Source organism: Anopheles funestus, chromosome 3RL (genome assembly GCF_943734845.2).
Source record: "Anopheles funestus chromosome 3RL, idAnoFuneDA-416_04, whole genome shotgun sequence".
NCBI classification, from domain to species: Eukaryota; Metazoa; Arthropoda; class Insecta; order Diptera; family Culicidae; genus Anopheles; species Anopheles funestus.
The window spans coordinates 4,899,319-4,923,038 of NC_064599.1; the positions used below are offsets into that span (position 1 = coordinate 4,899,319).

The 23,720-nt window shown below is 41.6% G+C and overlaps 3 protein-coding genes across 10 annotated transcripts in view; all 3 read right to left on the reverse strand.

Moving 5' to 3' along the window:
- Positions 1 to 23,720, reverse strand: part of LOC125772126 (probable ATP-dependent RNA helicase DDX17) — a 120,453-nt gene that overhangs the window by 84,296 nt on the left and 12,437 nt on the right. The gene's annotated exons all lie outside the window — the stretch shown is intronic.
- LOC125772121 (protein cycle) lies at positions 1,666 to 17,744 on the reverse strand. Of its 7 annotated transcripts, none has more exons than XM_049443528.1 (11): positions 17,662 to 17,744; positions 16,524 to 16,966; positions 6,843 to 7,061; positions 4,799 to 4,870; positions 4,400 to 4,730; positions 4,214 to 4,331; positions 3,884 to 4,069; positions 2,955 to 3,758; positions 2,766 to 2,882; positions 2,297 to 2,530; positions 1,666 to 2,223 (listed from the first exon to the last, which is right to left on the reverse strand). In XM_049443528.1, exons 3-11 carry the CDS (start codon positions 7,034 to 7,036, stop codon positions 2,087 to 2,089), a joined length of 2,193 nt encoding a protein of 730 aa, XP_049299485.1. In that variant the 5' UTR covers positions 7,037 to 7,061; positions 16,524 to 16,966; positions 17,662 to 17,744; the 3' UTR covers positions 1,666 to 2,086. The 7 variants fall into 7 exon arrangements, with proteins under 7 accessions (XP_049299485.1, XP_049299483.1, XP_049299484.1 ...); XM_049443526.1 differs by having other exon boundaries at positions 17,609 to 17,737; XM_049443527.1 differs by having other exon boundaries at positions 17,605 to 17,708.
- Positions 18,966 to 20,928, reverse strand: LOC125772170 (nitric oxide synthase-interacting protein homolog). 2 transcript variants are annotated; one of them, XM_049443621.1, is made up of 6 exons: positions 20,691 to 20,928; positions 20,409 to 20,623; positions 20,031 to 20,340; positions 19,840 to 19,948; positions 19,677 to 19,764; positions 18,966 to 19,574 (listed from the first exon to the last, which is right to left on the reverse strand). In XM_049443621.1, exons 1-5 carry the CDS (start codon positions 20,864 to 20,866, stop codon positions 19,693 to 19,695), a joined length of 882 nt encoding a protein of 293 aa, XP_049299578.1. In that variant the 5' UTR covers positions 20,867 to 20,928; the 3' UTR covers positions 18,966 to 19,574; positions 19,677 to 19,692. The 2 variants fall into 2 exon arrangements, with proteins under 2 accessions (XP_049299578.1, XP_049299576.1); XM_049443619.1 differs by having other exon boundaries at positions 18,966 to 19,764.

Consider the following 23,720-nt stretch of genomic DNA (forward strand, 5'->3'; position numbering starts at 1 on the left):
TTACCCCTTACGATTTTTTTGGGAAATTTTGCAAAAAAAATTAAATTGATTTTTTTTAATGCCAATTGGTTGCAATGTGTTTCTTTTCACTCAAGTAATGCTTTAAATTAAAAAAAGAGTGAAGATCAGAAAAAAAATCAAAAAATTCATAAAAGTGAAAATTAACTAAGGCTCATTTTTGCACCAAGTTTTGCCTATAACTCGGTCGGTATCCAAAGGATCGCCAATCTTTAACCTGTGGTCGATAGATGGCACCAATGGCTACATTTTCTTCTTGGATGGCCATGCTCTCAGATGTCTGTGCCAGAAGTTATTCGAGGAACCAAGTTCCATACCCTGTTTGTGAAAATGTAAAATGTTCCTCATTTTTGCACCAAGTTTTGTCTATAACTCGGTCGGTATCCAACGGATCGCCAATCTTTAACCTGTGGTCGATAGATGGCACCAATGGCTACATTTTCTTCTTGGACGGCCATGCCCTCAGATGTCCGTGCCGGAAGTTATTCGAGGAACCAAGTTCCTTACCCTGTTTGAGAAAATGTAAAATTTTTCTCATTTTTGAGCAATTTAGCAAAATTTATAAATGTGATTAATTTTAATGCGAATTTGTTGCAATATGTTTCTTTTCACTCAAATAATGCTTTAAATTAAAAAAAGAGTGAAAAATCAGAAAAAAAATTTCAAAAAATTTTCAACTCGAAAATTTCATAAGGCTTACCCCTTACGTTTTTTTTGGGAAATTTTGCAAAAAAAATTAAATTGATTTTTTTTAATGCCAATTGGTTGCAATGTGTTTCTTTTCACTCAAGTAATGCTTTAAATTAAAAAAAGAGTGAAAAATCAGAAAAAAAATCAAAAAATTCATAAAAGTGAAAATTAACTAAGGCTCATTTTTGCACCAAGTTTTGCCTATAACTCGGTCGGTATCCAAAGGATCGCCAATCTTTAACCTGTGGTCGATAGATGGCACCAATGGCTACATTTTCTTCTTGGATGGCCATGCTCTCAGATGTCTGTGCCAGAAGTTATTCGAGGAACCAAGTTCCATACCCTGTTTGTGAAAATGTAAAATGTTCCTCATTTTTGCACCAAGTTTTGTCTATAACTCGGTCGGTATCCAACGGATCGCCAATCTTTAACCTGTGGGCGATAGATGGCACCAATGGCTACATTTTCTTCTTGGACAGCCATGCCCTCAGATGTCTGTGCCAGAAGTTATTCGAGGAACCAAGTTCCTTACCCTGTTTAAGAAAATGTAAAATTTTCCTCATTTTTCTGCAATTCAGCAAAATTTTTAAATGTGATTTATTTTATTGCGAATTTGTTGCAATAAGTTTCTTTCCACTCAAATAATGCTTGAAATTAAAGAAAGACTAAAAAACCAGGAAAAAAATTTAAAATAATTTTCCACTCGAAAATTTCATAAGGCTTACCCCTTGCTATTTTTTTGACCAATTTAGCAAAATTTTTAAATCGATGTATTTTGTTGCGACTTTTTTGGAATATGTTTCTTTTCACTCAAAAACGCGTTCGCAAACGCGACAATTGCTAAGCATGTAGTAACGGGGTAACCTGCTAAACAAATAACCTTAGAAAAAAAATAGTTAAACTGTTCGAAATATACTAATAATTGTTTCCGACAAAATGAAACACTCTTTGAACGCGTTTGTGTTACTTTGTACATTATTGTTTTCCTTTCACTATTACGTTTATTCATTTCCTCATTGTAACGCCCATCACAGTGCACCTTAGGAATTCAGTTTCCAGCTTAATTCTATTACTATTCTTTACTATCAGCTTCCTTACTAGCTTAGCTTATAACTTTCTTGCGGCACGGTTCCCTTCAGCAGCGCGATTGTTTATTCTATCTCTCTGGTTAATGCATTTAAATGCAGTTGCAAATAGTTTGTACATGGACGTTTCTAAACCAACGGCAAAGAAACGATGCGATTGGAATTTTTGTTTTGTTTTGTTTTGTCTTTTGTCTAATTTTGGTAACTTTCGTTTCCACAAACGCCCTCGTACGTTCGATTGATCACGATCATAGCCTTGATGAAGTGTAGTAAAGTGGAAGCCTTCTCCAAGCTCACGGTAGTGGCCAAGGAAGGCCGGAAAAATCGACCGGACCACCGAGACCGGCATCGGCCTCTAGCAGGCTCATAATCACTGCCATCGCTGCCTCATCGTTCCCATCCGTGCTGCTGGCTTGCGTTTGTGATACATCTAAAAGGTTTTACAACAGACCGGTATTATTAAACCCACTCGTTTGAATTCTCTCTTCCCGTTCTTAACTCACCATGCTCCGGACTGATGATGGCATTTGTCTGCACATGGCTGTAACCGGGCAGTGTTCCGTTGATGCGCGTCGTCACCGTCGGAGGTACGACGGCTATCGAGGAAGGTGATACACCGGTGGAAGTGACCATACTATGCTCACCGGACGTAATTGCATCGTTTGAATGGTTCGCCTCGGACAGGGCAGAGCTGAAGGCGGGTTGCATTGTCGGTTCGTTTGGATTGGGACTGCTCTCTGTGAGAACAAATTTCTTGCGTTAATAGTCTTAAAACCCTCAACATCCTTTTTCAAATATTTCCTCCAATTAATCAAACGGAAACTGTTATGCAATTGAACTGATGTTATAGCAAAAACTTCTTCTTTTTAAGCAGAAGAGCCTAACTTTCTCAAAGCTTTAAAAGCTCCACAAAATCATCGTCTTCATTATGAAACAGCATCCTTACATTTACAAACGAGAAGTTTTGCTTACCCGAGGAGGAATCGCCTACCCGTCGCTGATGGTCCAGCACCTGTTCCGCTATCTGGCGGCCAATTTTGCCTGCCTCCACGTGCGAGTTGATCATGCGCTGTATTTCACGTCCATTCGCTAGGTACGAAACGATAAGCATTACAATTCGCCCACACTAGAAGGCCCCGTAATAGGCACTACCACACTTACTGTGATTGAAGAACTCGTATCCTACGCCCGGTTGGCCGGAAGCCCCGGAACCGGGTTCACCAGTTCCATCGCCAAGTTCGCCCATTCCATACCCGCCGGCACGTGCCGCTCCCGCGTCACCCAGCTCCGACAGGATAACGTTGTTTTTCGCTATCAAATACTCGATCTCCTTCGTCCATGGGTTGCGGAACGATTTCCATTCGCTTTGAAGCCGCACAAAGCCCGTCTCCTTCGTGCGTAACCGATACACGGATGTCGTAACGCATTGCGTTCCCTGGAGGGCGGCCTTATGCGATTCTGCTAGTGCCGGGATGTCCTCGTGATGGTAGTACTCGTACATACTCGTGCCGAGCAGCTCCTGGGGCAAGAACCCGAGCACGAGTGTAGCACGCTGATCAACAAACAGGAACTTGCCGTCCATTGCGTGTCGCGAGATAAACTGAACGTTGCGCAGGTTGGGAATGTTGTTGCGATTGAGCGACTTCCCGCTACCATTGCTTGCTGTTGCCGCCGGATTGCCATTGCTGGACGAACCCGTAGTGCCTCCGCTCGTACCCGCTCCCGTGCCAGCGTTGGAGTTGTTGCCATTTCGCGACCGACCGTTGGTGCCGCTCGGCGTATGCAGACCATTTGCCGTCATATTGCAGCTTTGGTTGAGGTTAGGTTGTACGCGGCCCACCGCCACCAGACAGGAAAGATTGCACGAATCACCCTCGCCATCGGTTTCGTTCTCCTCCAACCCAATCTTGGCAGGGGCCCACGACTTCAGGTAACCGGTGCACTGTATCACGGAATACTTCTTATCTGAAATGCAACGGATAACGATCGTATAACTCCTACGCCCTTCCTGGGGGGGAACAAATATGCACCACAACCACGCCACTCACACTCTCGGGAATCCTGTACCGAACCTTACGGGAGACACTCACCGGAATTTACTTGCTTTTTGCGCCGATGGCACACATTGTTCACGCTGGACACACTGTTCGATTGATCCGCTTCCTCCTTCACCTGTACGTTTGCTTTGCACTTCATGCGACAGAAGAAGGAACGACGAGCGCCGGGACAGAGCCGTGTCACACCTTGTGGAACATCCGTCTTGACCGGAAGCATGGCTGTTGTTGGTAGAAAGTGGAACAGTTTAAGGTTTGTGTATGCCGCCTAAAGGTATGCAATTTATTGACAATTGATTCCTATTTCTATAGAAATCTTTGCACAATTTGCATACTTTTAGGCGATTAATATGATGTTACACTTACTTTTAGCATCGATTAAACGTTCCCGAGGGCTTAAATCGGACGATGATAGTTGCTCCTTCACCTTTGCCACATCCTTGGGATGCAGTATATCGAACCAGCTCTGTCCTAGAAGATCACCCTGTTAAACGTTGGAAACACGATAAGTAACGTTTCTACTATCTCACAAAAACCCCCTCAGTACCGTACCTGTGAATAGTTCAGTATGTGCGAAACCGACTCGGAAACGTAAAGTATCCGACCTCGGTCACAGCCGACGACAAACAAGAAACCCTCGGCCGCTTGCAGTATCAACATCTTCAACTCCTGGTCAGACAGAAAGGCCGGCTTGTAGTGTCCCTCGGTGTACGAATGTACCGCACCACGGATCGTTTTCAGATGCTGTACCGCCATCCGGAGGACGGTGAGTTTGTCCAGCTTGCGGGACATCGCATGGCACATCGGTATCATTGCGGACAGTTCCGTAATGTAGGTGTTCATCTTATCACGCCGCCGCTTCTCGATCTCGCTGTGGTTTTGCCTGGACGGACCGAACAAAGTGTTGGCGTTAGTTTTATCCAAACCGAATCGATGAATGCTTATACTCACTTTTTACTTTCGTCGGCCGTCCGAACGGATTTTGAATCATCACAGGTGTCATCTTCAATGTCGCTCGTATCACTTTTGGGAATAGAGATTTATGCAAAACAGAGAATATATCATTAATATGCAGGAAATGGAATCATTTTATAGAAACTGTAATCAATAACGCTGTTTAAATGCAATCGAATATTCAAACTCTCCTCGACAGTTGATTGTCTCTGAGACAAATTCAAAGGGTTCCTAGCTTGGGACCAAGAATAGTGCTCTCATTAAAATTGATTACAGTAAGAGCAATTACTTACTTTTTGGGCGTCCCACAATCTACTCAAATCACGTTGACAAGGAGATTTTATAAATAGAAATGTAAAAATCCTCTACACGAAACCCATGTTTTCAATCATCAATCAGAACATTAAGCCGCAGTAAGATTAATATGGTTTACACTATTGACGTCAGACTTTTAAAATACTTCAATTCCAGGAATACTATACTTGACTTTGGATCTTAAATTAATATTAATATGATATCTCAATCAAAATCGTCCAAATTTAACTACAATACTTCTTTTCCGTTCATTGTAATTAATTTTTCTAATCAATACGGCCAGGCCGATCTACCTGAATAAAAAAAATAATTTTCCTAAAAATATTGTTTTCAAACTCAAAATAATATGTGAACAACTAAACATGTGACTCTCATCGCTTTAGCTTTAGCTACATTTCGAGTTCAAGACACAATCAAGTTGCAAAGAAGCAAAACCTTTGATCTTGCACTATTGTTGATAAAAATACTTAACCCCTCAGCTAAGATTAACGACAAACATTTTGCCCTAATTTATCTGCAGCAAGGTATACCATTAGCATTCCGATCGCAATTCCGTCAGATTTGAAATCGGTTCGGTCTGCCCATTACAATGCCACGTCAGATGATTTGCTTCGTTTGATTTAGCAACAACGTATGAGAAAAAAAAAGGAACGAACTAAGACGCTACACAAACACATCACACGACCGCGAGAATCCTTACGACTGTCCCGTGGATACCGTGCGACATCGTAAATTACATTACGTCAGCAAACCAAAAACAAAACTCCGAGGGTAGCAAAAACAAAACAAAAACGGCAAAAACAACCCGAACGAGCGAATGAAAAAGTAAGGTAGCGACAGTTTTACTACTTCCGTGGCTTCCTTCTGCAGCCTTTATCAGGCACCACCTGGTCGCTCTTGTGGCTCTTGTGGGTGAGCGGATCGTTTCCGTGAAAAATTAACACCCAAAAAGTTTTGCCCCCCCTCAGACCGGGGGTTGGTCTCCATATCGCGGTTAGTAGACAAATCAAACTCCCCCCGGGCTGAGTGGTAAGGTGAGGGATGATTTTACATAATTATTAAATTAACCCAACCAGCCATCGATGGCATCATAATGGGGCGTAAAGTCATCCCGCCGTTCTCTCCCTGTGGGGTTGAACTTCGAAATGAAACACAACCTCCCGGACGGGAATTGGAAGGTGTACCGATTGCGTAATGCTTGTTCGAATTGTGAGCTTCATTTCGAGTGAAACCAAAAAGGAGGAACTTTGTAGGAAAGAACAAGCGGGTCCGAAGGTGAGGTATGCAAACGAGCGGAATCCTTTACATTTGGCGCCTTTCTTAAGCGGTTTCCTGTTTGCTGCTAAATTAACATCAAAAGAACAGTTGAACCACAGTTGGGTTGGTTGCTTACATTTGCAACCCTTACAAACGGGCAGCGGCAAGTAGCTCGCCTTGTTGTTCGTTTCTTGGGAAAAACTTTCGTCCAGAACTTTGTTTGACATTCTCCCTTGTGTTTGAAGATGCATTCGTACGATTTCATCTTGGTCCACGAACCCACGAACGGATTCGGAATCTCGACAGTTTCTTTGCACACTGATGTAACCAAACCGAACAACATACGAGACCCGGTTTTTCTGCTAAACGTATCGTAAAGAATGTGTTCTTACTCGGCTGACACGTACACGTATTGACCCCTGACGGGACAAAGGTTAACATGATGCATTCTTACGAGGTAACTACTTACTTGAAGGAAAACTTTCGCTTCCGTGCACCACCGGAAGCGTGCTGATGATCATGGTGGGAATGGCCATGGTCGGAAAGATGCAGATGATGGTTACCGCTTCCCGCTGCCGAAAGGGTGCTCAGATTGCTCACCGCAGACATCGTGCCGACCAGCGACGGATCCACCAGTAGGGAAGCATCCGGGCCACCGGTCATGTGCTCGGTCGGCACCGCACTGGCACTAAACACAAGGGGAAAAGAAATCAAAGAAAAACAATGCAAGTTATTGTAATTAGACAAAAAATATGAAAAACTTTGTAAATATTAAAATACATTAAAATAAAATGCAATAACAAACTAGTACAGGCATACACAGGAACGATCTTGATAAAACAATAAGTAATAATAAAACAATATTTATTATCAATACTATTAATTACAAAACACTAAAGTAAACGTACTTTAAGAAACCTTTTTACTATTCTTTCTTACACGCTAGATCTACAAAATCGTTAATTTCCTAAGTACTTGCTTAAAAGTATCAAAACATTCCAATATGATCACTAAACATTGAAAAAACATTAAACTTATATTAATGAAATGATCAAGTATAACAATTATAACACTATTTCAAAGTCAATCTCAAGCCTTCTTTTGTAAAAGAAAAGTAAATATTTGTAAAATCGAATTAAAAGCAAAAGCTTAGTATATTTATTTGTCTTTATAAAATTTCTCTGCTTTATAAACATCTTAAAGTGAGCAACTTCTATGCCAGTGATCGCTTTCGATGTGCTTTCGGGGACTTTTTTCACTCTGATTTTTTACTAACATTTTCTCTTGTCATAAGTTGTGGCGTTCTTTAATTCTCAATGAGTTATTAAGCTTAAATTACTCAAACAGTTAATAATAGCACAATTTATATTGTCAAATAAAACTTAAGAAACACATGAGGCTGAAGAAGTACTAATGCTTTTATTTCTCGTAGTTTTAACAACTTTTATGATATAATATCGAAAAAAATGAACTAAAAGATGATACGAAAGCCTCCTACGGTGTGCCTTATTTAATACACTAATATCAAAAAAGATCTAGCAAGAATCATTGAATAAAACTAAAGACGTACACATCAAACTACACAACGTACACAAGCTCAACAACGGCAAACGAACGGCATACGGTCATATATTTACTTGGACGGCGAGTGTGTTGTTGCTCCAAGCTCATAGAAAACGTTATGATGGTGATAGTTCTGCAACAGCCCACCGGTCGTGATGACGGGATTCGGTACCTCCTGAACGTGATCCGCACCAGTTACCGGCAGACTGCGATGGCCTGATGGTTGCTGCTGTTGTTGAGTGACCGATGAACCCGTCACGCTTACACCCAGCTCAGTCAGTTGGTGTGGTTTCAGCTCATCCAGTGCCAGGAACTCGCGTTCCTCATCCGGCACCTGCAGAACACGATTATAAGGTAGATCCTGCAGCGAGAAGTTGCGCGCAACCATGATAACTTATGCTGCTGCTGCAATCCGTCGCATTGTACAAATGGCGTCGCTAACGACACTAACTCCGTCGGACAATCATTATCCGGAATTTAGGAATTCTTTCCTACGCAACACTAAAATAAAGGTTGCAAGACGTCACCTTATCACTAGGGGTCTTAGCAAAGATGGTTGAAAGTCACACCCTTTTCCAACACTACAAACAGTCCTAAGTAAAAAAATAAAACTTTCAATTAAAATCACTTATTCCTCAAGGAAAACTTTTTAACAGCTCAAACGTTCACGTAAACAGCTTCAAATGCTCCCCGTTAGCTGCTTAAGGGTTACTATAGGTAGCGTTGTTATTCACACTAGTTGCACTATTTTACACACAAACACACCATCTTCTGTTCTGCTCTGTTTAAACACCCATTCGATGATGATTATTATTAGCACTTCGAGCTAATTCATATGACACATCATTCATTGGAATTATATTCTTAGAATACAAACAAATACAACACACAATTCCACTGGTGCGATGTAGAGAATGAATGGATTCAAACATAATACAAACAAAAAAGTAGTATGAGTATATTTTTTGTGCGTTTCTTTTCGTCCTTAAGGCTATAATAAAGTGGCACCTTTGACGTAATCACCTTCAGTCGTCGATAGACACCACACACTCTAATAGTATTATTCCGGCAATGATCTACGTTCAGTGCACTTGTGCCAGCGGGTTCTAATTAGATTATGCAACGTTGACACACCAACGCCACGCTGATGGTGGTCTTTTTTTTCTTCCACACTTACTGCACACACTACACCATCACTTGATAGACTTGATAGAATCCATTCGGCATCTCCCCGAAATGATGGACAGTGTCCTTATCTTCTTCTATGTAGTATATCACAGAAATTGTTGTTCATACCCCTATTTAACCGAGGTGACTTCAACTGTGTACTAGCAACGAACCCCGGTTTAACTGTTTTTTTGTTTCTTCGACCGGCTTACAACGAATGGCTCCTTTCTGTGGACAGCCAGCGAAACGATTGGGGCGGACCGAAGTCATTGACAGCCATTTATAAGCTCGCGAATGCTCACGGGTTCGGGACAATCCACGAACCAGCGTATGGCCGAACGCGTTCGTGCCAACGGTTCGGTTTTTGGGGAGGTCGGTCTTTTTTTCAAATTCGAAATGGAAATCCTGTCGTTTATTCCCATTGTGGAGTACTACTGGAAGCACCCGGAACTGAGTTTGTTTTAACGAACTTTTCAAGCGATTTCTTAAATCACTGTAGGACTTAAAGGCTACTTAAAGGTTCTTGCAACTTCCAATGCAACAATCAAATACTCTGTTCTTCGTTAACCGTGAAATAAGCTTCGGGACCTTTTCCACCAAACGAACCCGTAAGGCGCATGATCATACCGAGTGGAAACTCTTCAAAGAGCACTAACATTTCCCAGCTTTCCTCTACACCGTTGATACTACTCCCTTCAAGCGACTGTTTGGAACCGAATCAACAGGTGTGGTAAAATGATCCTGCCCCTTTTTAAAATTTATTTAGCAAGCAAGGCCGTTTTCCCATACACCCCTTCTACCCCTTCGAGGACAAAGCACCCCTCCTTCCGAAAACTAATCGAACAGTTTACCAGTTTGTTGTACCAAACAAAGCACTGGCACACAGACACACACACACACGCACCATGCCAGTTATGCAATCGGTCGCCATACCGGATCCGGCTTATCGTGCGACATACCACCCGGAACACCACAGTCATCGTCGGTGGTCCGAATGATGTAATAATTTCTTTCTCGTGTGGCACCCCCATTCCCCGGCTGCGGCCCGTCTGTCGAAGGATTTTGAAGAGGAAACACACATTGCACCTGACAGTCGGTTGTCCAGTGCAAGCTCTGCTTGCATACGGTGCTTTTATTTTTAATTTGCGTTGGAAAATCTCTTTTCATCCCACCTGGGGTGAGGCAATGGGATGGAAATGTGCCGAGGAAGGGAAGATAATATTCAAGAAAGGACGAAAGTATATCAATTTATCCGACAAGTGTAGGTGTAATTGAAATAATTCGTAAAAAAAAACATATTGTATTAACAAGATACTGATTGAGACAAATAGGACAACTTTGTATGCAGCTTTGCCTAACTTTAGGCGCAAATATAAATAACGCCAATTAAAGCCTTTGTCGTTATTTAATTGTTGGACTCACCGTAACGTGATTTCACAGAAGCAATCGGGTTCGAATATTATACATGTGATGAAATGCGTTGCTTCCAAAAACCAATTGCCAGCCCTTTGGCTCGTTTGTAAACATATACCGGGTGTGATTTAATCTGTTTGATCATCTGTAACCGATTGTCCGTTTTGCTGATGCGATTACGACGTTTTGGGGTGAATATTAAACCATACCAGTTAACACCAGGAGAAGAGAGAGAGAGAGAGAGAGAGAGAGAGAGAGAGAGAGAGAGAGGGAAAAACACTCGCTTCCTCGGCGGAGACAGGCATTATTATTTTGGAATTAAAATCAACCTCAAAACGTGAACATCCGTCAACGCCATCCGGGAGCGCGGTATGGAGGTTTCGATTGGTCGATACGAACAGTGGTACAACCGCGAATCACGGACCACCATGGTCCGATATGCCAATCTTCCCGATGCCCTATGTTTAATGGATGACTTGACTGTCGCGGTCCAGCTTAAAACGAGGCACAGTTTCGGCGGGACATGCTAATCCGACGTAAATCGTCCCGATGTACGGTCGTTAAACTTCGTTGGGAACGGGGGAAAACAGTGACCGTAACCGTGTGTTCTTGCGCTGTTTCTACTTAATGCTAGTGTCCACCACCCTAACGCATCTCAATGTATGTAAAGCGAAAGCAGCACGGCGTCAAGCGTATTATACAGCAGGAGACAAACAGACGAAACATTTTTATCGTTAAGCAATCGTTCATCTTCCCATGCACAATCGGAGCCATTTGGTTAACGTCATACGCAACCAGAAAAAAAAGAATCGTTGAAAAGCCGGAATAACCTCGGAATAAGGTGTTAACGCCACAGTCGCACATCCGATAGCGATCGTTTGGTTTCAGGTTACGCTACTACCTTCGGCGTATTACGTACGCATTGTGAACCTTTCTTCGTTTCTGATGGGAATGTTTCCGACTTGCTGCTTTGCCGTTAATTAGGTGCGGAATCCTTGCAGGGATTGATTTTCATTTCAATTATCTCATCCTAGAACAGCTCAGCTACTACTGACTCTATCTGTTGGAGGATGAAATACATCGAAGTGGGTGTGAATTAATCATGACAAGCCTGAGTTCTTTCACTGCTTTCTGGTGAAGTTGTAACATATCGAGTTTCTTTGGCTAATGATGCTTGAAATGTTGAAGGCACACACCAAAACAGCGAAAAAACTATTCTTCAAGTTAATGTTGGTGCTTTCACAGTTCATTGATTAAAAATGTAAGGTTTAATCTTGAATATTTATCCACATTTCTGCTTATTGAGAGTTTTCGTGTCCTCAGGTGAACAAGCCAACAAAATCAAAGGACTTTCTGGAGTAAAAAAATCCTTAGAAATAGAAATGGGATTAGAAAAAGATCTATGTAACTTCCATATTTTAAATATAATAAAAACTTATGGGTTTCAACAATTAAATAATAATGCCTTGTGCTTAACTTAAACTACTTTATCCACGAAATAAAGGATTCATTGTACCGATAACGCCAACGAAGGCTAAAACATCCCTGCGGTGTATACCCTTTCTTCGAACTTGCCATGCCCATTGTCTGACTCGTCAAATATTTGTCAAATCCAGAACCGAACATCCGTTTTTTTTTTCTTCCCTCCATCTCCATCTCCAGCGCTGAAGCACAGCTGTTCGTTGTTTTTTGCTTATCGTAATACGACTGTGCTCAATACGACGATTACCCAATTTCTCCACTCAACTTTAAAACGCACGCAAAGTTGTCCAGTTTGTGACGGTTGGAAACGATGTTCGTAGCCGAAGGACTGTGACGGTTTGAAGTGAAAGCAAAACCAATCGACAACGCAGGTAGCGGGGGGGATCCGATTTCTGGACCTTTCACAAGCAGAACAAATCAAACAAAAAACAAATAATCATTGCATAATACGGTTTGTCCTATCCACGGGAAACGAAACATCTTTCTTCATCTTTCTTATCAACCCCCAACATCGAACTGGGGTAGTGTTTCGTAAAGAATTGTAAACTTAGTAGTTTACTCTCCACTCGAGCCGTAGCACCGATAAACACTGAAGCTGGTAATAAGCAACCGACCGGGATGGAAAATAATGAAAACCTTTACCATTTCCCTTCGATTGGCACGTATAACACAATCAACAGCGCTGTTAACGATAAATGCATCGAGGAGGAGGGAAAGCATTTTTCCCGATTTTCATCCTTTTACACAAATAATTGGCTCACAATGGAGAAGAAATTCCTTTCGCGTGTGTGTGTGCGCGTGGAAGATAGGATCGTTTTGCTGTGGAAAATTATGTTCCATGCTTGTTTGATGTCGCCACGGATGTTGGTTCGGGTGTGTATGGACCAGGTGGTAAGGTTGAATATTTCTCACCTTTTCATTGTAGTTACATCATTATATGTATTTACTGTAAATGCACGCTTTTCATCCCACCGGAATGCAATTCCGGTTTGATGCAGATGCGATTCGTCGAAGCGTAAGTTACAGACAGAAACTAAGAATGTATTTCACTAGAATTCCTAGGAAGAATTTAAAGAACTCTCTTAAGGAGTACTTATTTAAAGAGTTTAGCTTGCTACACTTGGGCAAAGATGCATTTATATCCATTCTCTTTATAAATAAACTATGGTCCAATAACTAAACATTCATTATTGTATAGTAGAAGAACGAACAGTGAAAGAAGTAATATAAAAGCTGAATAGTTTTAATAAATGATTAAAGATATCTTTGCTTGTTAAAGAAATTCCTCAATGTTAATGAGAAGTTACCTCGTTGTGTCATATAATGACCTACAATTACTAGACTTATTTTTACCGTGTAATCGGATAACCAGTGTTTGCTACTGTGAATTCGGTTTGTATGTGTGATTGAATTCACGACCTTCGATGTAAAACAGTCAAACACAGAAGCACGAGACTATGAATTCCATGCCGAATAGATTCAGGATAAAGATGATTAAGAGCAAGTTCTCGGTCTCTCTCCTTGGCTTAACGACTTTACACAGGACATGCCCGCCATTACTGACTTACTCTCTCTCTCTCTATCTCTCTCTCTCTCTCTCTCTTTCTTTCATTCTATCTCTCTTTCTCTATCTATCTCCCTCTCTCTCTTTCTTCTTGGCTTAACGACCCTTACGGTCGTGTCGCCCAATTCTGTCTTATTAGGCTTATTTTATTTTAGGCATTACCTAGACGGATTATCAGTCCTTGCTACAGGTGGACGGTACGAATGAGATTTTAACCCGGTCCTGTCATATAGAACCTGCGCCGTTTGTCACATAAAGCAACAAAAGAGGAGCAAGTTATACTATAAAAATAACTTCAGTTTTGTTTTGTTTATCTGTATTTATAGTGGAGTGCGTGGAAATAGTAATTTCTGCTGATAATTCATCTGTGTTTTGCTTGTTTATCAACTCCAAACAATTATTGCATCAGTTCAGGAAATAATCGTATGCAGCTCATCTCCCTTCTCGTTACAAATGAACATCCAAAGCAAAAAAACAAAAAACATCAATCCACTATCGATGCGATCTACTACGCCCTGCGTGTAGCTTCTAACCCATAGTCACCTGATGTCATAATAAACAATACATCACAAAATAACTCTAAACACCATATGCATTCCAGCTCGCTATGAGTAAGCAAAACAATGCAACAACATCCGATACTTCTCTCCACCACCCGAACCAGATACGGTCAAGTTCCCGTGTCTTAATTTGGTGTGTGCACTAGTACAATTCTGAAGTGGGAAAACGGAACACAAACTTCTAGTAGTAAGTACGCCACTTCATACATTTTTGCTAATGTAATCGCGTTGACGTTGTAAAGTCACACGAGCTCTGGTACCTCCCATTCTCTCTTATTCACCTTTTTCCACCGTTGGGACCTTGTTGCAGCAGCAAGTTCAAAGTTACGGTCACACACAGTTCGCCGCCGGTTTACCTTCTCCACCAAACCGTACCGAATGCAACCGAACTTAAACGCGCGCGCACGAGCCCTTCCAAGTGCAACGGCATCTGCTCGCGTGTTAGTAAGAGTAAGCCCGTAAATGTAAAGCATGATTTATAGGTATCATCAGTAAGCTTTGCGACCTTTTTTTTTAGACAAGACACGAGCGCCACAAACAACGACAGACCACGATCACGTAATCGATCGATCGCGTGTAACGTTTTTGGGCGGGGAGGTGAAGTAACGCCAAGAAGGGAAATGCACCTAAAGTGCATCCAGCAGTGGTTGGGACAATAACAGCAATAACAAAAAAAAAGAGTGAAACAAAACACACAAACAAACAAATGTGTACGATTACTCTATAGACTTCCCAGGTGAACTTGAATTGTTTGTACACAAACCGTTTTGCTGTGCACCAACACAAATGCACAGCGTCTGTGCGTGTTGTACCTAGCGTACCGGTTGGATGCAGTTTCAACCGGGGAATTACTACGCTGCACATCCGAAGGCAAAAGTGCAGCGGAAAGTTTGGTTCCGCTTCGATCGCGTGTAACGCGTAACGCCTAACGCTTGCTCTGCTACTCGCGCCTACCACCGACCAGGCGTCTCCATCCCATGACACAGAGTCGAGCGAATACAATAACAAACAAACACACATACAGACGGAGTGTTCGAGCTGGAAGCTTGTAAATCGAATGGGGCACGGGCGTCCTTCGCACTGATAATACGCTACACGCGTACATCTTTTTGCGCGGCGAATATTAGAATCGGGTTACGGGATGGGTTGCAGTTGCAGCTGCAGGAATGCATTCGCACAACACGGGCAGTGTGACAGAAAGGTGTGAGTAAGAGAGAGAGAGAGAGAGAGAGAGAGAGAGAGAGAGAGAGAGAGAGAGAGAGAAACACGTATGGCGGTAACTTTAGCCACTTTAGCTTTATGAGACTAATTGCTTTGATTCGATTGCGCACGATTGTGTAATATACGCGTGTGTGTATGAGTGTGTAGTTGTAGAGGGATGTTTTGTATTGGTGGCGAATGGAAGCTCCCGCCGCTGTTATAGTGGAATGCATCTACGTGGCTAACGTTTATTCTTAGCCGCTCTTTACGCTTTAATTGATGATAGATGCACTTTAAAAATATCAAATTTTTATTGAATTGTTAAAAACTATAAGCTTTCAGGTTTCGAAACAAATATTTAAAAGGGTTTCACAACACAATTTACCTTATGAAAATGGTTTAGAAAAGTTGTTAAAAGATCTACAATACTTACAAAATGGTTTTCAAATACTTAAAATTGAAAATTGAATAGAGAGTTTTTCAGTTATAATACTCACTACTTCAAAAATACTCAAATCGAAAATTAAATAACTAAAACACAAGATAATAAACATCCATTAAAACACACAAATGATGAAAGCCTGTAAAACAACAACACACAAATGGAGAATGGTCAATTCATCACGATCAATGAATGAACGATGAATAATTTTACCGTCTCTTTCCCTGTCTCTCTGTTTCACCCCTCAACCCACCTTTGGTCAGACTAATCCATCAAAGTATCCGGAAAGCATCACTTAAAATCTAACCACGAACACACACATTCACACCTTAGAGCCTATATAATTCCATGCGAAGAACCCTTTAGTTACATCGTGTTTGATAATATTCATGAAATCAGAATTAATTAACCAAACTACCCGCGATTCAATCATCCCCGGTAGCTTCGATTGTTTTTGCTACGATGTTCTAGGGCTTTTCGAACAAGCTCGTCTCCAGAAACACCCTCCCCCTTTCCCACCTCTCGCCTACCATTCTCCCTTCTTGTTGAATCGTCAATTGTCTTAGCTTGGTGCGATTGCGTAACTTCAAACTCACGTCATACGATGTAGGGAAGATGCTGTTTGTTACAAAAAAAAACCTTCCACCATGTTCTTCTTCCACTCCTTTCTCACGGATCGATCGAGATGAACATGATTACATGTAAAGATGGAATGATTTTTATATCTGTGTGTGTGTGTGTAACTGCTTATTTTCTTACCTCCAGTGTTGATTGTTTCTCGTTCTCTTTTTCTCGCTCTTTTTCCTATAAACTGGGAATTACGGTGAAAAATCGTTGTAAATCCGTTTAGCCCGCACGTGTGGTTCGAGCTGCTGGTGGTTTCTCAATCGATCATACACGGAAAGGATTTTTCATGAAAATGTATCTGTTTACACCGTACAAGCCTTTTTCTTCTGTTCATGGCCTTTCGGTTGACTGTTGACGATGGAATGCACAAATAAGGGGTACCAACACCGATTACAAACAGCTCACTTTAAATTCACAAATGGTATTGATAGGTAAATACAACACTATTTTCATAATTTCCTCTTTGTACACAATTTTCCCCCTTTTTCACTACGACGTTATCTGATAAGATATTTCACACACAAACACACGCTGGCAGGAAATGAATTTTTATTTTATTTCCAACAAAAACAAAACTAAAACAGATGGAAAGATATCACTAATTAAAAAAACACATTCACAATCTGTCGTTTCCGTTATATGCATCACTGATTTATTTCCTTTATTTTTCTACTCAAAACTTTTCCGAACGAGAAAACTGATCAGCACATCGATGCACCACCGTCACCAAACTGTTTGAAACTTTCGCGCCACTTTTCTTTCCAACCATTTTTTGTTTTCGTCTCTTGTTTTTGTTTTGTTTTCACTCGAACGCGTCGAGAGTTGTTTTGTTCTGCAAGCGCAAACAATTAATTAAACACCACGTGTTCGGTGATACGGAAATGGTGCAGACAGCGCCAACACAACCTCATTTTCTTACGGACCTTTTAAAAGCAGCAAAACAGCAGGTCAGTACGGGAAGAACCCAAATTTTCGAAATTCACAATCGTCAGCACAGTGTTTGCTGTGCGGGACGGCAAAATGTGCGCAATGTACCGATGTCTCAAGTTCAAGTTCCGAGTCCAATTGCCTGGTGGAGCTTGATTCAGGTTAATGTCAAGCACAAGCGTCGCCGATCAGTTTTCACCATGGAGAGGCGCCGGGCGGTTGGGGTTGAAGTTGTGGGAGGTGGGGTGGAGTAAATGCAACTGCACTCACACACACACACGCATACACACTCATAACAAGCACTCTAATCCGTCAGCATCGTGCAACCGGGTAATAAGCTGACCGCGATGGGACGGATCGTGAAACAAACAGCAGCAGAGGGAGTTTCGCGTTTCGCCGCGTTAGCACCGCCACGGTGGAACTGAGCAATGGCTTTTATCATTCTAAGCCATGGAGCCCTCTAACCAACGCCAACTGCCAAGGGCTTTGCGCACACACTATCAATCGCCCGAAGGGGTGGGAAGGGGGGAAAGGCAATGAGCGGGTTTGGAAGGTCAATTGTGCACAGTGCACACGAGCCTCCCCGATCGTGAAGGGAAGCTGGGGCAAAATGAGCCACGCCACACAGCCGTCTAGCTGCGAGGCAACTAGGGAACGGAACACAACGATAAAATAAACACACCAAGAGCACGTTTTGTGAGGAGTGTGTTGGATAAAGTTATATTGTTCCATTAAAGAGGGTGCATTTATCTGAAAACAAGGAGATATAAAATTGTATTGCTTAGCTTTTCTAATTACTTTTAATATTTTCGTTTTATTTGTTTTTTTTTCATATTTAAAAAAAATAAATAGATCATGTTAATAAGTCCGTAGATTATTAACGTCGATTGCTGTAAGGATTGCATACCTTCAGGTGTTCCAGTTGCAGCTGCGAAAAATGGAAATGGCTTCCTAATGCACTCATGGAATATTAACAACGATCGATACAGTGATTGCATACCTTCAGGCGTCAAAAACCTCAATATTGTAAATATTATATCGTTTGAAGCAAAACACTTAAGTGAAATATGTTATTATTTTATTCTGTTCACTCCACGTTACTAACATTTTTGTGAATATTTATTCCCGTTCGTATTGTGATGGCTCATGTTGGCCCCTTACTCTCGTTTAATGCCGTTGCAGTTTGCAATACTTGCAATGATTGTGGTATTAGAAACACGCTGCTATATTATCGCATCCGTACACCCGCGCCGTACACTCGTAAGCCACCGGAGAACAACATTACATACCCCTTCTACGACCACTATCAAACCGGTCATAGATCTCGCACACACGCTAGAAACGTTAACTATCGTCGAAGGTCGTCCACACTTCCCTCATAGTCACGGGCATGGGCATAGGAAGCGAGCAAACTTACAAAACATACAAGCATTACATGAATACGGTATGGCCGCGTGTATGAGGATCGGGTTGCTCGTAGTATCATCCGCAACCTAGCAAATTGTTTTAATATTTAGCTCCTAATTTTCGCACCATACAGTGTGTGAATACTTTTCGTTCTTTCTAAAACATTAAGGCCAACTCCGAAAAAAGGTGGCGCCCTGCTTGAAGTATTTCCCGGTTAAAAGATACACAAACAGCGGAACGTTCGTTTCCTGCTTTGATAGTGGTTTATTTTCACAACCGAGCTGACAAAGCTGGCGACGTCATATGTAGCTCGATGCAGCTAGCCCACCGCGGACAGTTTTGATCGTTCTCGCAAGGCCATCGCTTCAATAGCTCTCGCGCGTGTGCCGTTACAGCAACGGTTATGGATAGATAAAAATGACAAACATTCCGTCCGTCTGTGCGAGGAAGGGAATGGTAAGGGATGGGATGACAATTATCGGCGTCCAGCTGCACGCTGTGATACAATGAGGGTATTTACGGGTACTTATAACAGTATGACGCATTGCTTCTTATGCCTTCTTATGGCCTTTTCTCCGAAAGTGCAGTCTTGTCCACTGAGGTCAAGGTATTTGACCGGCCCTAGATGCAACTATGTACTGACCTTGATATCTTTGCATGTACTTGGTGATTTCACAATTTCTCTGCTTGCTGCAATTTGCCCGTATTGAGGAATATTATGGCCATTACTTAGCTCACATCTACTGCCGAACTTTATTCATATTTATTATGTTCCTTTGTGGTCAATCTGGATTGGTATTTCTATTGAATTAAGTTGAATTTCCTTATCAGCAAATAGTAATTAAAATGCTACAGAGACCCAACCAATAGCAAAAATTAAAACCTTTCAAGGTGATGGGCTTACATATAGCTTTAGATCCAAATAATTAAAAAAAGATTAAGTTTTCTTACATAAAATTGCACTAATCTAAACTTGCAGGCATGGTTTTTGCTCTTTGGCTTCTAGTTTTTCATTCGTCGTTGCAAAACCAGTTCCACCCTAGGGAAAATAAGAAAATAATTATGATTTAGTAATGTTTTATTGGTAAAACATTAATACGTTCTGGGTACATACCCGTTGTAAAGGAATAATGTCCGATTCCGAGAGTATTTCATTCGTTAAGGGATGTATCATGTCCTTTTTGATGATCTTTTCAACACATTCTATTGTAACGACGTCTCCACTTTAAGTAGAAAAAAAGAAACAGATTTAATTCACTCACACCTTATTCCGCAATACTTAACTCTCCCGTCGCTTATACTTACGTCGGTTTCAACACGGCACACGGAACCGAATTGTTAAGAATATCGTGTGTCACCGCACACATGTAGCGATTTTCCTTCGCAATTAGCGATTTCTTATCGGCCGGATCCTTGACGAGCGTAAACTTTACCTCAATCAAATCCTTCGCTTTTAGTGGTTTGTTCGAAACGGGACAGTAGATCTTACTGTCCGGCTTCTCAATGCGGGATATCTTTGCCGCTGGCGTTTGGGACGGTACCCAGAAGCTGGGCAGTTCCTTTCGCTTACCAAGTGACACGTTCGAGATAGCTCCACTGGTACTGGGCTTTTCGACTGAAATGGTTGAAAGGGTAAAGAATAAGTTAGGCCATCATCGAAGGTCCATTTCCAACGCTTCGAACCGTTTGGTATAGCAGCCTTATTGCTCACGATATTCTTCTCCGTCGAGATGAATTTGTCCAGCTTCTTTTGCTGTTCTGCGTTGGCCTTTGCGGTCTCTTCCTCCTCGTCTTGTTTGACCTGCTTTTCATACTCTTTCATCTTACGGCTGTACTCGTTTTTCTTCGAGATGATGTACGTAAGTATAGCTTCCTTATCAAAGAGATAACCATCTTTTCTGCAATGTAAAACATGCATGCTTTATAATTGCTTTGTATTTTATAGCCCTTTTAAGCAATACACACGTTATTACTGGATTTCGACACGGCTGCAAGGTTAAGGAACAACAGTCGAAACTTTTCACCGAATCTTTACCAATACGGCGGGATGTCGTACCGAAACCGGAGTTTGCTGCATCCTTTTTCTTCTCGTGATATGTATAAACTGCCCCGGCAGTACAATTTCTAGCGTGGCGAGTCATATTTTAGTTTTTCCTGCTGAATTTACGAACCAAAATGAACAACGCTTGTTTGTTTACATCTATGAACAACAACACAATCAACTGTCAGTTGTCATGTAAACAGTGTTGCCATCATCGGTTGTAAGTTTAGATCTCTTTCCAGTTTGCAGGGAATACTCTACTAAAAATTTTCAAATAAACAGTTTGTTATGCTATAGTAATATAAGGTCCTAAATTTATTGATATTTTAATTACAAAAAGATTTTGTTCTCATTGAAAATGGCACGAGAACGTTGTTTAATCGGATTTCAAAAATTTACAGAAAAAATTACCAACGAAAGAAAAAAGGACTTTACTTAAATAACATCACTTTTCTTATTAATACACCAAAGATATCACCCCTTGATGCTCTTCGTTTCTTCTCCATTATCCATTGTATGGAGTGTGCGTATGTCCTGAAATACAAGAATTAAAAAAGGGGTGAATTGGCGAATCCTCTCTTTAAGGATTTCTTCTTTTGCTTTTGTGTGCAAACGACAACTAGTGAGAGGTTCCTTTTCTTCTCTTTTCGCTGCAAATTCTTTACGTCCTGCTGCGCCAATTGTTCCATAGTTTGCCTGATTTCTTTGAATACCGGCGCAGTCTAATTTCTTAAATTGCGTGATCATATCTAGTTTTTTGTTAAGCATACTTATATTAATGTTTGTTTCGAGTGTGTACGTTGAAGTGTAGATTTGTTTTGTTAACCTTATTGTGTTTTAAGGGATCATTCAGCTATCACGGAACACTGGAAAGGAGGGACATACCGTTGGCATGCGTACAGCAAGCGGTAAAAAATTACTTCCGAAACCAATTGATACACAATAGCCCACCAATGATAAGAAATTTGCCGCACTGGTCGAGATTCACACGGGCTTTGTCCTGTCGCGCCGCACGAAATCAACCCCACGCTGTTTGCCCGCTCTACCATTAATCGGTAGCATAACTCATTCAACCTTAACCAATTCACCCGGCCTTTTCAAGGCTTCTCCGTTTTGTGGAGATGCTCCGAACAGTGCCTAAAGAGAGAAGGAACTCCGCGGAGGCACATTCTATGCTGAAGCACATCATCATGCTCAACGGCATGGCGCAGCGAGCGAGAACACATCACCATGCACGATCCTCTTGTAATCGTAAGACATTGCCGTAGTATCACGCTGTCGCTTTCCAGAAGCGGATCGACGGGAGATCTCTCGAATCTGTGCATTGCTACATCGGTTACAGCGGAATCAATCACTGGGTCCGGTCCGAGTTTCCTTATCGTTTGGTGCATTGATAATACCAGCGGTGATGGTGGTCGAAATTTGACCGCATAATCATTAATGTTGAATTAACCGAATCGTACAGGTGAATTGAAACGGTGCCAGACGACCATTATTTCGCCGTCGGTGGTATATTGGTGGCAAAACGTACAGTGTTGTGAGATTAACTTGTAGGACACTCACCCTCGGGACTTGTTTTGGTGCGACACTGCTTAATGAAACTGTTATCAGTGGTCAATTTGGAGGGAGGAAACAAACAATCCAAAGACGAATAGCGATAACTTCCCAGAGCTGCAGTTCAATAGTTCAACATGTGCGTTGTGAAGCAGATTTGTGACAGTTATATATGATTGGAATGTTACAATACTAAAGTTTCGCCTAATTAAACAAAAGTGTCTATTATCAGTACAATGGAGGTAGTGAAAAAGGCGCAAGATCATACTAATTTCAAGATTAATACCAATTTAATCCCATTCCCTATCACACGATATACCGGTGCAACGTGGATACTGTCGCACGTTGTAGCACGTGGTCGGGGGGTTGCAGATCATGTTGTACTACTGTTCCGTAGACTTAAACGATTCCAACTCTATAACCCCGCGACAGTCAATTATATTCGATTTACCCCTCCTTCTCCCCATTAGTCGCCCCCTTTTCTGCCGGTGTCCCCAAGCTTTATCCTTCAATATGTGCGCGTCCGATTTTTGTTCATTGTCGTCATTGGAACGGCAGCACACACCATTCACGACAACCGTTATCGTGCTAATGGGACATCCACCACTAGCAGCTCTCTTCTCTGCCTCCAAGGGATAGGCAATCTTTTAACAAATTTCCCCCCGTACACGCCATGAAATGGTTCGTCAACTAGATTCCATTGATCCATCATCGGGTGTCTTGACAAGTTTTCGCACGCTTTTCCCTATACACCGATACTTCTCGATCGATAGAGTAGTGTCAATTTGGGCAAATTAATGACGATGGTTATACCTCCTCTTTCCGTCCCACCGACGTACGTGTGCGTACGTCGGCGACCACTTCAATAAGCCACGAGCCACGGAAAGTCATGTCATGGCTTCACGGATATTCATCAGCACCTTGCGGTGTTTGCCCAACGATGGCAATAGACGAATCAGTCAATATTATCAGTTATTTTTTCTTCTCTTTGTGCATATACTCAGCATTGTACTCCTATTTATAAATGCCTTCGTGATACAGCAGTATCTTTAACGGAGCATCATCTCGAAAAGGTTGGAACTTTCTTATTCCAGTCAACGAACCGGAGGCAAAAATTGACAACTTCCGCAAGACGACACAATTAAGATCATCTCGCGATATGAGCGCTCCCGCCGTGATCATTTCATGTTCTTGAGCACAAAATAAGTCTGTGAAATGAATCTTTTGCTGGTTTTATTTTTTTTTTTGTCAAGTCATTTGGTTTCAGTTTTAAATCATGCTGAAAATTGCGACATAAAATATTCGATAAGTTCTGTCTATCTTAAGTGCAGGTAAACATTACACGAGGTCAATAATTGGTAGTGTAAACTGACCGCTCCTTTAAAGAAATTCATAGTGCA